Source organism: Rhipicephalus sanguineus, chromosome 1 (genome assembly GCF_013339695.2).
Source record: "Rhipicephalus sanguineus isolate Rsan-2018 chromosome 1, BIME_Rsan_1.4, whole genome shotgun sequence".
In the NCBI taxonomy this organism is placed as follows: Eukaryota; Metazoa; Arthropoda; class Arachnida; order Ixodida; family Ixodidae; genus Rhipicephalus; species Rhipicephalus sanguineus.
In genome coordinates, this window is record NC_051176.1 from 138,361,740 (window position 1) to 138,375,883 (window position 14,144).

At 43.9% G+C, this 14,144-nt stretch overlaps 1 protein-coding gene across 1 annotated transcript in view; it reads left to right on the forward strand.

Moving 5' to 3' along the window:
- Positions 1-8,704, forward strand: part of LOC119398955 (STAM-binding protein) — a 50,364-nt gene extending 41,660 nt beyond the window's left edge. Inside the window, exons 9-10 of the mRNA XM_037665775.2 lie at positions 1,480-1,582; positions 8,405-8,704. Coding sequence (XP_037521703.1) covers positions 1,480-1,582; positions 8,405-8,467 — 166 coding nt within the window. The 3' untranslated portion in view covers positions 8,468-8,704. The remainder of the gene's footprint in view (positions 1-1,479; positions 1,583-8,404) is intronic.
- The last annotated feature ends 5,440 nt before the right edge of the window (positions 8,705-14,144 follow it).

Genomic DNA, 14,144 nt, shown 5'->3' on the forward strand with positions numbered 1-14,144 from the left:
CGCGGAACCCAAAGATCACACACCTGCGGACGATCAGAGTGGGTCATCTACAAGTACGATGCAAGGATTGCGACGCGACTTACATAGGTGAAACGGGCAGGAAAGGATCAACGAGACTTCAAGAACACAAGCGAGATGTTGCTGAAGCAACCCATGCAACGCGTTCTAAGACTGAGCTTGTTAAACGCTGCTCGACAGCAGTGCAGCACCTGCTTTGACCTAAACAATCGGGACGACGCTGGCTTGTGAACGAAGTTGGGAGTAACAGAAAACTCTTGGAATAGTGGTTCATTCACTGCGACGCAGCGGCTTGCAACAACAACCACGGCCCCCTACCGAACTTTTACAAGGACATGTGTGACTAGTGGACTGGCCAGTGTATACTGAGGATGCCACCTGCATAGGAGGCGAAACGTCCTTGTCAATTTATTAATAATTGTGTTAAGTCGAAGTAAACCTTTTACAATCAGTTCCAAAGAGGTTTTAGAAAATTGCTTCGCTAGTTCACGGTACTGCTGGCTCTCAGCCGTTTCGTGCGCTGCTGCTTTCTAGCCGCCTATCAAACACGATTTGCTTGTAGCCTCAGACGAAGGAGACTATAAACTTGGCGTGCTAATGCTCCACCGGTACTCCACGAACAGAGCAAGAAGCTCAAGTGACAAGAAAAAGGAAAAAGAAAACGGACGTGAACTTAGCAAGCTGTTCATTGCAACATGATTGATTTACAACATGTAATTTACAAGGAAACTTGAATTGCGTTAAAGGCCAACCTCCGACCTCGGTCTTCTGCAGGAAAGATAATCCTCGACCTCCTATACTAAACTGCGAGGGGAGCTTTATTGTGGAAAATTGAACGGTGGAGAGGATATGGTAAAGAAGAAAGTTCGAAAAAGCAGAAAGCATTTAAATTCGGCCTTTAAGGAGTGTTGATGTTGGGATTATAAAACCAGAAGCTACAGTTACTGCGTAAAAAAATAAGTGTTACAGTTACAAGTTCTTCTAACTTAAAAGTAACTAGTTACAGTTACAAGTCACTGAAAGTAACTAGTTACTACCCAAGACTGGTTTTGATAGTGCCTGGATGGGGGCCTTCAATTTCGGTGATTAATACCTCAAATGACGTTTTTTTGGAATTTCTATAAAATGGGTATGTCATAAACTGACGTCCTACAACTCCCCCATTTAAACAATTGCCCTCGTGTTAATAATACAATTAGTTAATTAACAAGTATTTGTTAATTAATAATTTCAGTGTAACATTAAGTGAGGCAAAGTATTTCCGCCTCGACGTAGATTTCATATGTGGAAACAACAGGTGTTGACTATCATAGCATTTTTATAAAAAATGTATTGTATAAAAAAATCACCCTGTATGGCATTTTTTTTTAAACCATTTTTCCTTTGCTTTTCTTTTTGCATTTCTGCTTGGCTTTCAGCTGTCGGCATTGTTTACTAATTCTTATCAAATTCACCTTCAAGGAACAAAATCTTCAGCTTGACTGTTGAACATGGTTTGCCATTTATCTCTGGATGCCGTGCTACTGGTTTTCATCCACATCCCAATGAGCCACCACTCTACGAGGTATGTTTTCCCCCTTTTATTCGATAGATAGAGTGATATCGATATTCCTATGCCTGGCATGCTTTTATGTGCATTTATATAGGAGAGTGTGAGCTGATGACGTTTTAATGGTAGTCTTGTCCCTTGTTTGTGGGTGCCTAACCGTGGGTGCCTATGAACAGGTGCCTGGTGTCGCAGTGTAAGCATTTGGATGAGATTAAAGCTGTGACAGGTGCTTGCTGTGGTATTTTGTACATGTTGCATGTTGGTTTCTTTGTCAAGTTATTTTGCTTTGCTCTTTATTTTTAGTGTTATTCTTCACAAGGCTTCTGTTGCATCATCTCACCTTTGGTATTTACAGTTTGACAGCCAGTGCCATTTGATATTGCTTCAGAACCAATAGGGCAGAAAAAATTAAAGGGCCCCTGACAGCAAAATTTTGTTGGTGACTTTTTTACTGTAATTTGTAGCTTTGTGTCTGGTAATGCCTAAGTTAAATCGTAAATGCTCTAGCGTATCGTATAACTAATTCTAGCGTAGTTAATTGTGACCATTTTAGGGTCACTTCAAAACGCCCGCCTAAAAACCACAAGAAACTAGCGCCCCATGCGGGGTAGCGTCAGAGACCACATGCACTCAAGCTGTGGTGACGTTGAAAGCGCGGTTTTCAAATCGGGGCCCCGCGCGCGGTAGAGATTGAAAGTATGTGGGTGCCTCGGTATGGGTTAAACCTGTTAAGCGCGTGTCCCCTCACGAAAACTACCTCGAGAGCAGCCCGATAACAAAGCGAGAGGGGTGCGGACGTATTGTGCACGTGCACCCCGCAAAACCTTCCGTGATGTCCACAATACTTGCTTTACTCGTGGAACGTCCACACGGGGCCTCTATCTACGTCATACCAGGATGTCGCGAGGTGCAGCCAACTCAAATGAGCACTCACGCTTACTTTTAAAACCAAATTAAGATATCTTAAAGGCAACATTCGTCACTAATAATCAGTCAGATGTATCCTCGTATACAGGAAAGTCAAACAACAAAAACATCTCGAGGTTTTAATTTTGGTGTCAGGGGTCCTTTAAGGAATGGGTTGATAGGTGTGCCTGACATTTGCTTTACTTTGCTTATGGCCACTCTTTTGCTGGTAGTATGTATGAAGATATTTGTTATAGCCCTATTAACTTTGACACTACTACAGTGGAATCTTTATAAATGGAAATTGCTTATATTGAACACCAACATCATGTTTGGCTGACTTCGCATTCGTGCAATGCTAAAAACATTAGTGAAACTGTAGGCGTCATCCGGAATGAAACTAAACCGGTCATTTAGCTGCATCACGAAATGCATCAGCGACATTGTGGTGTGCAGAGGTTCTCCACATTTCCTCCGTTGGCCATGGTTGAGCCTTCATTGTTTGTGCTGAAGTCGTGCCGGTGGTTTGCCCTGGTATGTGTTTGATGAGCTTTCTAAGCGTCTCCAGTGATGACACCGAAACACCCGCATAATGCACTCACGCCAGAGACAAAGCAGGAAGTCATAAATTAGTGTGGCAGGGGTGTCACCAAGAAAATGACACCTGCTGCAAAGCATGGCATACCAGAAAGCACCCTCACCAAGATCCTTCAAGAAAAGAACACGTTGTAGGACACCTCTTACAGTTTTGCTCTGCAAAGAAAGAAATTGTGGTTGGCAAACCACGAGAATCTCAAAACAGTGCATGCTGATGCAGCTGAGCATGGCCCAGAAGAAGAATTGCTGTTTAATATAGTAGTGCTAATCAGTTGCGGTCATCAGTATGATTCGGTGGCTAGTTGACTTCCTTTTTTTTTACAGGTAATTTATTTATTCTATGCAATGAAGTACAGTAGAGCCCCACAAACATTTTTCATGGTACCGTGACAAAAGCCTTTAAGAGCCCACTAAGCAAGAAGCGGGAAAAACTGAAAAAATAAGAGTAGTGTTGAGCTGCACACAATTTTATATCAACGCTTGCCTGGTGCCTAGTACATTTTTCTCTTCAGCACAAGGCATTCTTGTGCTGAAGTGGCTCTTGTGCCATGTGGCTCTTGCCATCATCACTTGAGCGTACAAATACTTGTGTTGCTCCTCTTTGTCTCTGTGTTCTTGCGCGAATTCGTTAAGATGAATATTTTTCAACGAGGCCGAATTGCAGTGTTGCTTCAGTTTATGCTACCGACTGCTGAGTCTGTTGTTTCGTGCATGCCCGTGGCATGCAACCTCGCCAGAATAATATTAGGGTCGTGACTAGTGCGGCTAAATGTTTTAAGGGGCCCTGCAACACTTTTCTGAGTTATAATGGGATAGCCTCACTATTAGCGAATGATGCTTCGCAAATCACATGCCGCAAAAATATTTAGAATCCGTCAAGTACCGGCGGAGTTACAGGGATTTGTCGCACGCTTCAAGTGCTTTCTCTCTCTCTTGTACCAGTGAGTGCGCTGAAAGCTACGCAGGGATAGGGGGGGTGACAAGGGGGCAAGAAGATGCAGCCCTTCGTCAGCACGCGTCGTGACCTTGAGCAATTTCTTTTCTTTTTTTTTTCTTCGAATGCGCAACTTACTTTCAGTGTGATCGAGAGTTCACGTGCCCGCGGGCACGTAGCGGCATCTTGCGGCGGCCATGGTAACTATGCAGCTTAGGATGCTCAAATCAGCCAATGGTGGTGACTTTGGGAATATGGTGCAGTAATTTGGGTATATGCCATCATTTGTAGAGAGAAGAGGGAGCGATATTTACCGTATTTACACGATTGTAAGTCGATTCGAATGTAGGTCGGCCCCTCTAAAATCGCACGGCAAAAATAAAAAATAAAAGCGCGAGCGCATTTCATAAAGAACATTTATTTACGATGTCGCCAAAGAAAACGAACTCGAATTTGGGTGTCCAAAGGTGACTTCACAGAGTGCTTCAAAGCTATGCAAGAAAGCTAGCTTCGCGGCAATACGAGGGGATCATTTTTAGAAAATTATCCGCGAATCGCGTCTGAGGGTGCGGGTTGCACACGAGAAAATGCGGTATATGTTACAGGTAGAGCCGGAACGTAAACACAATGTCGTAACCATGACATAGCATTTCTTGTTTGCTTCGGTTTCGGTTGTAAGTTGACCCCCTCAACTTCGAATTACAAATTTAGATAAAATGGGCCAAGCTACAGTCATGTAAATACGATAGCTGACTTTGAGAATTAATTGTAAATTCCAGGCTGCGTGCTGCGCTATAATGTTTGGCTCGCGTGTTCTCGGGAGCCTTGACTACTGATCAACAGCATTTTCTGACCATGCTCAAAAAGTGTTGCGGGGCCCCTTTAATGTGATAGCGTTGCAGCGCGAATTCGAAGAAAAACCTGTCTGTGTGAAAATTAGAAACAAATTGCCACTTTTGTACTCACCTTTTTTTAAAAAAAAACTTTGTTAAATGGGGTTTGGTGCGAAGTTAGATTTGTTAATTCAGGTTGATGACAACATTAAGCCCTATGGGTATCTGCCATGGAATGGAAGTTTTTTCGTTAGATCAGGAGCTTTATAAAATTTGGTTTCGTCACATAGAGTATTAAAAGGGTCATGAAGCACCCCTTGGGCTTGTTGAAAAACACAACCTGCGGAAAGCTGACACGGCTATGAACTGCTCTGCAAAATATACAGTAGTGTATGTCGCGTAAAGGCCACAAGCGGAGCGCGAAGTTGCCGTTTCCTCAGGCGCCCGCTTTTCAAACAGAGCCCGGTTCTCACTCTCGTCGGTGGGCGGGGCGCCTGCACGTTGACGTCGCAGAGATATAGCATGCTTATTGGCCGATAGCCGGATGAGATGCGCTTCTTGCCACGGGGTGCCGCCACTTGCCCGCGCCGCATTCCCCAGTCTGCTAACTTTACACGGTAGCCGCACTCGCGCATGCGAATCACAGCGGGAGAGCGATCGCGTTTCATGACGCGCGCTGACGTAACTTCTTACCCCGGTGCCATCCCTCCCTGTCTAGCTTCCAGTGCGCTCGTCAGCACGAGAAAAGAGGGAAAGCGCTGAGAGCGTGCGCCAAACCCCCGTAACTCTGCTGATTCTTGACGGATTTGAGAAATTTTTGCGGCAATCGATTCGAGAGGCAGTAAACTCCGATACTAAGGTCATTAGATCATTACTTGGAAAAGTGGTTCATGACCCCTTTAACTGTATGGAGGTTTAACTTTATCTCCGAATGTGATCTGAGAATATGACCCCTGCTCCATGACCTTAATTGTGAATGGTGCACGCATTGGCACACTCAGCTACAATCTTGTTGAACCTATAAGACTGTTCAAGTAAAAATGGCATTATCCACAGAAATCTAATCACTGTGTGCAATTCTGTTGGCACCAACAGATAGACACGTGAAAAAACTAAGCACTTGCAGCATCCTTACAGGCTTGCATGACCAACGCGACTGCTCAAAAGCACAAAGGCAGCCTAAGAAGACCGAGGGAATCGTAAACTAAAACTTGCACACCTCTGCAAATAACGATGATGATGAGTCAAACCCAATGATACAGCTCTCTGAGCAATAGAAACACATCTTGTGAAGGCCTTAATTTTGCTAACTGCAGGGACGAAAACTAAAGGTGTGTTCGATTCCGGTGTGGTGCATGGAACCAATGCTGCAAAATTCAGATGGTGCCTCTGTGGTGCAAATGCGGTTCACGTGGTGCAGATGCAGCACGCTTGCAGCACCATCTCCTTGTTTTTCTGTTGTTCAATCGAGTCCGCTGGTGCGGGCTTGTTCGCTATGTGCCTGCATTGGGAATAAAACTTGCTGGGGGATATTTACCACCTTGTACTTTCAGTGCAGTTTGTTGGGCTTTGTATGTGGTCTTCTGCGGCCATAGATGCACTTATCAATACCGGTATGTAGCTTGTCGATGTAGACAACAAAGATGAAGAGACAGCACACGATGCACTGTTGTGCTAAGTCGCGTTCATCATTTCCACAGCAATGAAACAGGAGTCCTAACTGTTGTGACCACTTACGAACAGCGACTGCAGAACTTCAGGCAGTGGTGATGGCACTGCGACGCACTTCAGCTACTTCTTATTGTCCCAGCCTCTGTTCTGGGGCACATCTGCTTTGTCCCGTTGCATGCACCTAATGATGCTTTTCCTGTGCGTTCCGACGGCTGATGGCAAGCCTTTGGCATCAATAAAGACTAAAAAATTATCACTGTCTGACAAGTGCTATCAACATGAGCTTGCCACCACAGTTCGCCACTTATGTGCCGAATAATTGATTCACTTACCAGCCATTGTGTTAAATTCCATACTGCTGTCCACAAATACCGTGCCGTTTTTATCCACCGTGGAAAATAATTCGTGATCAATGCCACACACTGAAAAGAAAGAGCGCTTAATAAGGGTGCCTTTTTGTACTAAACAGTAACTGTAGTCTGTCTCATGTGCTGCTTTTCCTTGCATTATTGCTGCATGCCTGGCACTTCCAGGTTGCGAACAGCATGCGTTTTATCAGCGTGACATGGCATTCCTGATAGGAAAGTGGCAGGTGTCGAGTTTTCAAGAAAGGTTGCTTATAGACTTACCCTTGGCCGATGTTCATTGCTCTTTCATTTGTCATAGTGACTGGGTGCGTGTATGCATTGTGTGAGGATGTCGTTAAAATTGAGGCAGCACATTATTTAGCAAAATTGTTAAAAGAAATGTTGGTTTTCACTGGAGTTAAGACTGGGAAATAAAAGTAGCTTGGTACATTACAGATTTCAATCAATTGAGATTTGACTGTATTGGCAACTAGTGGCATTATGAGAAAAAGTTTTTACAGCTTTGTCTCCGTGCTGTGAAATTGTATGTCCACTCATGTTTCTTGCACCACGAATATTACTCTGTATTCAGCAAGGTCATCGCTCTCGATGAGGAACTTATAGTACATAGACAACTGATTCCAAAATTTTTTTCAAGCTGCATCGTAACGCAAGTGCACACCAAGCATACGGCTACCCTGTTAGGCACTGCAAGCCATAAATCGGTCTTCATGCAAACGAAATATTGGATGAGCTAAAGTTTATTCATTTGCATACAAAATTTTAAAAAATTGTTGCGTGTCCATGCACTCTAGAATGTTCTCGTTGCACGTTTTGATTACAAAACTTACATAGTGTGACTGCAAACCAGGATGCATAGAAACCGAGCTACGCTAACACCGACACCTCATGGGCCACAATTTAACTGTGACCACGCTCACGTATCCATTATGAAACTCTGTTCAAACAGCCAGTTTCGTCATCAGTTGGCAACAAGAGTCAATCAGGCAGACAAGTGGCTGTCAGCTTGCGAAACTCATCAGCAGATTCCTACTCTATGGCATGCAAAATCGAAGTTGGTTGATTCACCCTAGCTTGGTGCATTATACGTGACTCAGTGTTGCCGTGTCTGGACCTTGCAAATAGATATGATTCTGAGCTGGAAGATGGAGTAAAATGGTATTAGTTAAATTTGTCATTCTGCTAATGTGCATGCTGCGAACTTTAGGTAAAGTATTGCTTTTTCTGGACTTCTAACTCCTTGAAAATTGTGCCTAAAATTATGTTGAAAAATATTGTTGATGTGATGGCATGTTTTTTTTTTTTGTCATGGTATTTTTACTGTAAAAGTCATGGATAACGTGAAAAAGTCGAACTTTCGTACCCATCATTGCATAATTTTTCTATCGTAAAGCTCATTATACCTTTGACATTGTTGTATTATGGTATACCTTTCAGTGCAACATTTTAGCTTGTGAATAGAGCCTTGTGAGATTTTGAAGAAATGATGCATGTTGGTTAGAAATTTTTTTTCTTGACACTGTTACAGGAATGTAGACATGTCAAGGTGGACGAGAAGGCGCCAATTACAGTGGTGGATCTTCGAGGATAAAAATTCACATTCAGGTGGACGTGGAAGCGTGTATTCAGTGTAAAAGAACAAGAACACAAGAAAGAAACTGTACATTTTTGTATATTGTCTGTCCCTGGAAAGAGGGCTTGGTTAGGACACTCACTGTTTAGTTAATCTCAGTGCTAGTCATAACTGCATACTTTGTCCCCTTGTTGTGCCTGGACTGCATTGTTACTGACCTCAACATCAGTTGCGAATGAAAAGCTCCGTACAGAAGCTATAGCTTAGGAATATTAACAAAAAACTTAGAGATACCAGTGATATCAACCTTTTTAAAGGTGGTGCCATATTCTGTACTGAACATTTTCAGTGCTATTACTTCCAGCATGTGCCATTTGGCTGTAGGAGCAGCTGTGACAATCGAGGATTGCAAGCATGTACACCTAAAATTGGCATTGTTTTTGCAGTAATGTACTTCAAGTGCACTGAAAAGAGGTCGAACGATTTGAGCACACTCCCACAAGGTTATTGCTTTACTTGTGCAGAAGTCTCCTTACTTGTGAACAATCGGCTTACTTTCCGGTGTAGAAGTCGCACCTACAGCCTGTACACCGGCCTTTGATAAAATTTGTTAGGTTGCATTTTTTTTTTGTATGAATCGCCTCTCTACTTGGTGATTGCGCAATGGAACCTCGACTATTCAAAATTGCTTAGAGGGACCTTGAACCACCTTCCTTTAATATTTAGAAAATGCTGTGGAAGGAGTAAAGGTGACTTGCAGAAACATTTGGCCCAATTAAATTTTTTTAAACACCTGGTATGAATGAAGGTACTATCGGCACAATGTTTACCTTTCGCATCCTTCCCCAACGTTCTGTGGTCCAAAGGAGTGCCCACCTGTGCTGTTGTTTCATTCCTCTTGGGTTAGTGTGATCGAGCTGGGGTTTCTGTTGTAAGGGTGCTACGCTTATAAAAATTTGAAATGCCGATTTTTTACTACTGCAGCCTGTCTAGTTAAATATGCCAATAGGCAGTAATAATTTGATAGAATGCACTAATCTAAGCATCCTGCCTGTTCAATGTCATCCACCGGCCAGCAGCATTTCCTTGCAGGAATCTGCCCATTATTTTCAGGGAATAGCCGATGGCAGCTTACCCACTCCCGAGAGCCAGCTGCTGCTCGAAAAGAGGTCATTTAGAACGAATGAAGTGTGCGCTTTGCTTGTAAACTCCATGCGCTGTGCAAGAATATAAAATTTGGCAGAGGTGTCATAACTCCGTCTGTTTTCTCAAGATCAAGGAATGGGTTCTGGGCCCCGGTCAGTAAACCACTCCACGGTCCAAAATGTGTGATAAAATAACTGCGCACTTGTGCAATGTGAACATGCTGCCACAAGAATTTTGCGAATAAGTGCAGTAATAAGGAATTTACAGGGTATAGAACAAACCGCTTTTTTTTTTTCGGCTGGTTTTGGTTTCTCGCTCGGCCTTCCCACCCTTCTCGGCAGCGAAATGGGGTAAGTGTCGTGACTACACCCACTTCAGCAACGTAACACGACACCAGCGATTACGTCATCGGCATGCAGCCAACGACCAAGCAAGGCTTCCCCCACATGTTGCTTGTGTCAGAGCGGTGCTAGGGTCAGCCTAGCGGCACAGTAAATGCGCGGCTAAAACCGCATCACCGCTGGGCCAAGGCACTGTTTCGTAGTGCAGAGGACCAATCGATGAAGTCGGGGCTACATAAAGTTCCCCATGGACAAGTTTACGTCACTTCGCGGACGAAGAGGACTGGACAGGCGTTGGAGAGAGGCGTGGGAATTTGTTTTAGAAATGGAGCATTTCCGCTGGGATACTTGTAAAATGTGATCGCTGCGACTTTCTTGACGAATTGACGAACTTGTTTGGGAGATGTAAAAAAAAAAGTCTGAGCCTGTTTACTGGCCCTTTAAAACTTGATGTTAAATTTAAATGACTCTCAGGTCCTGTTGGAAAGCTAGTGAGTTGTCATCACCAGTACATGGCTTTGGAGTGCCGCTCGTGCTTCGGCCTCATGCCTTGCTTTGACAGTTGGCCCTAGTGCTGCTAGTGCTGGTCAGAACTCAAGCAAATATTAACCATTTTACAATTGGCGGAGGTGCTTCAATGATACTCCTGACTATTCATTTCAGTTGGTCTCTTAAATTATTTAAATCCAAGTGTTTCCTAAACAGTTCATCCCAACAAAATTGGCCATTCGTGCCTGGCACTTCTTGCTGAATTCTAGGACTAGATGCAAATTTCAAGTGAACGTCAGCACTGCATTGTGCCATTGAATGCTCTGGTTCATACTAGTGGGTATTCTTAGAATCTCAGTTGTTTTTGCATTAAGAGCTTTGGGGCACTTGAAGGACGGAGTCGCTGTCCATCTGTTTCACGACATCATTCTAGAGTGCGCACCCATTGGTGTAGGCTCATGTTGATCTGCCTTTGAGTTGGAAATGCCGTGGTCCTTCTAACGTTGTACCCAACTGTAAACACAGAGAAGGAAAAGTGGTTTTTCGAGCAAAATTGTCCATTTCCTTCAACCTGTAAAGATGTGAAATTATGACTTGGCATTCACGATACAGATTTGCACGACTCCTTTCAACTTTTTATTCCATTCCAGTCGGCTGTGTACTCAGAGTGCAAGTCCTGACGTAGTTAAAATGCTGTGCATGAACAGCCTGCGTTGCTTTTCGTTGTATGGATGTATGATGTGAAGCCTTTTCTTTTTTTTTTACTTTCAATTGGTTTGGCAAATCCTTTTACAGCAGCCTGAAAAATAGAGCAAGATTCGCAAAAAAAAAATTGTCATTTGTCCGATTGTAACACGCAGCTACAAAGAAAATCCATACAGGCTTCCTGGATCTTACTTGTGTGGGAATCGTAAATGCAACATTATAGCTAAACGTTGCAGAGTAGATGTTCTTTCTTTTTTTTAGCCTTCAGAATGTAAGGACCATTAAAGACATAATGATAGGAACGCGTGAACATAGTACTTGTCTAGTAGCATCTATTATATGGTGGTGTACAAAGCTAGCTGTTGTCCTACAGTCAGTGGTTTCTATGTCCAAACGAAACTTTGAGCAGGACTCTTGTGGAGACTAAAAAAGAATATAGTGTGCTTGTGTCACTGAAAGTGGTCATTTCAGAGTATGGCTTCTGCTATGTGATGTTTTAAGCTTCTGTTTAAGGAAAGCAACCAACACCTGAGAAAAGATGTCTGCATCTCATGAGAGGTCTTATGGAGCTAGTATTTATGAAATATTTCACATTGTTCGATTTTTGTGAAACTATTTTTTAATGCTGTACTATAATGAAGAGTAAGGTGCCACTGGGCCATGGGGTTGGCTGCCAGTAATGTTCACAATAAACTGCCTATTTTCAAGGCTATCTTTCTATGCCTTTATGCCACCTTTGGGCCGTCGTGGGTTGTGCTGCGTGTGTGTATTTGAGGGGTTGCATGAAATGTGATCTGGATAAGTTCACTTTATGAAATTGTTACTGTATGCATGGCTGCAGTGCAAGGGCCTTTGGAGGCCATGAGTGCTGAGGATTTTAATTTATTGGCAATATTTTATTCAGGCGGAAATTACTCTATGAGCATCACAGTTTATAGCTGGCAATCTTTTGCTTCACTTAATTTTTGATGTTAAAGACTGTACTGGAGTTCTGTACTGACGGAATGAAATGCGACAGGAAAGCATTAAAAGTATAGATTCTGGCAACTAATGGTGGTATGAACTGGTATCTAGGTGCAAGAGCCAAAATTACGCTGAATCAAAGGAGTTGGTAGATGGCAGAAATAAAAATAAAGATAATATTTAACCCTTGATTGCCACATTTCATTCCGTGAATGTAGTACATTGCCATAAATGCTAATATATACAGTCAAATTCCGCTACAACGAAATTGACAGGACGCGCGAAAAAGTTAGTTGTCGCGGAATTTCGTTGCAGCGAAATTTCATCTATAGACCACAAAAGTTAGGAAGATCTAATGATCATGACTCGTCCTTTGGTCCCGGCAAGCGCATGCATTGTCCTTTGCATTTAACTGTCGCTAACTCGGACGCACTTGGCCGCACACCGTGTGAATGTATTTTCTCGCGTATAATACGCACAAAATATACAGAAAATTTAGCGCTAAACTCGGGGTGCTGGTTATACGCGAATTTCGTTGCGCAAGTTGGCTTCACGGCAACGCAATGAAGGCGGCTTTGCGTCAATAGGCGAGTTATACACGTGGGTTATACACGAGCAAATACTATATGCAGGCTACCCTCGAAGCCTGCCGAGCGCGTAGCGCCGCGAAGGAGCGTGCCAAAGTTCGGTAGAGGCTAAGTGAAATCGAAGGGCCGAAGCTCCGCACTACCACAGTCATAAGCGAGAGAAAGGAAAGTCGAAACGCTTCGTGCCGTTTTACGACTTTGTTGCCTTTAATCTTTCTTCCGGTGTGTTAGATCGATAATCGCGACGATAGCGACCGCGGTCTCTGCCGTGGTTTTCTGCGCAGCGCTTCCGGCAAACGGTAGCGACGGTAGTTCCGTTTTCAATCTGTGCGCGCTGGCCGTGCGTGTGCCTTCAGAACTGCGTCGTTGCTATCTGTGATCGCGTCTACCGTGGTTTTGGCCGCAGCATTGCATTGAGTCAGTGCGCGTACGTTCGATGGATGCGCGCGTACTTTCGTGGTCGCCCGTGATCGCGTCGACACGACCGCATTTGTATTCACAGCGGTTGCGGCAGAATGCAGTTACGCTTGGACTAGGTGCGCGCTGGCGGCGCGTGTGCCTTCAAAACGCCATGGATATCATTCACGATCGCAGGGCTTGTGACGACGAGCAGCAGTTTTGTTTTGAGTGCTACGTCAAAACAATGGCGGGAGTTCATCAACGATTCTTCCGCGGCCCGCACGCGCATCAAACCCGCCGGCAGCATCATGGCGGATGGACGATCTGTCGCCGAGCATCTCAGTGGCGAAAAATTTTCCGGGATGTGCGTGAGGTGGCAGAAAGCTTGTCTCCGATGAAGACACGGGTCTTGCGATGCGGCCGCACGGCTCTGGCAACGAGAAATGGTCGAGTTTCTAGCGGAATTTCGCGGCAATCCTAGGCAAGCTCCTTTTCCTTATGTGGTGGCACTTGTGAAAACTTCGTTCAAGCGGAAATACCCAGAAAAAGTATTCGTTGTGACGAGACATTTTACGCATTGTTTTCTATGGGCGGCTGACGGGGAATCGAAAATTATTCGTTGTGGCGGAAATTTCGTTGTAGCGGCATTCGTTATAGCGGGATTCGACTGTAGATTCTCTATTGTGTACTATTTAATAACTGCTTCCAAAGCCCGAACATTAACTTAAGCATTGTGCTGTTAGCTTTTTTTCTTGAGTAGCACGTAATGTACGATTAGTCCAATTTTACTGCACCTTTGTTTACTGGCATAACATGATTGGACTTAAATCATGGCTGAGGTAATCATTGACTAGGATGGTCATGTGAGGTTCTTCCATGGGCAAAAATTTCGCATGTGTGCAAGTGGATGTGTGTGTCTCAAAGTTACTGTACCGGTGATATTTTTGATGGAGGCAGGCTGGAGGAGGAGCTGCATTTTTTTTTAAAGACCAACTGCGACTAAATTTTGCACTGTGAAGAAAGCCTGGTAGTAGTATAGATATAGAGGAGCCTCCGTGCAAAATT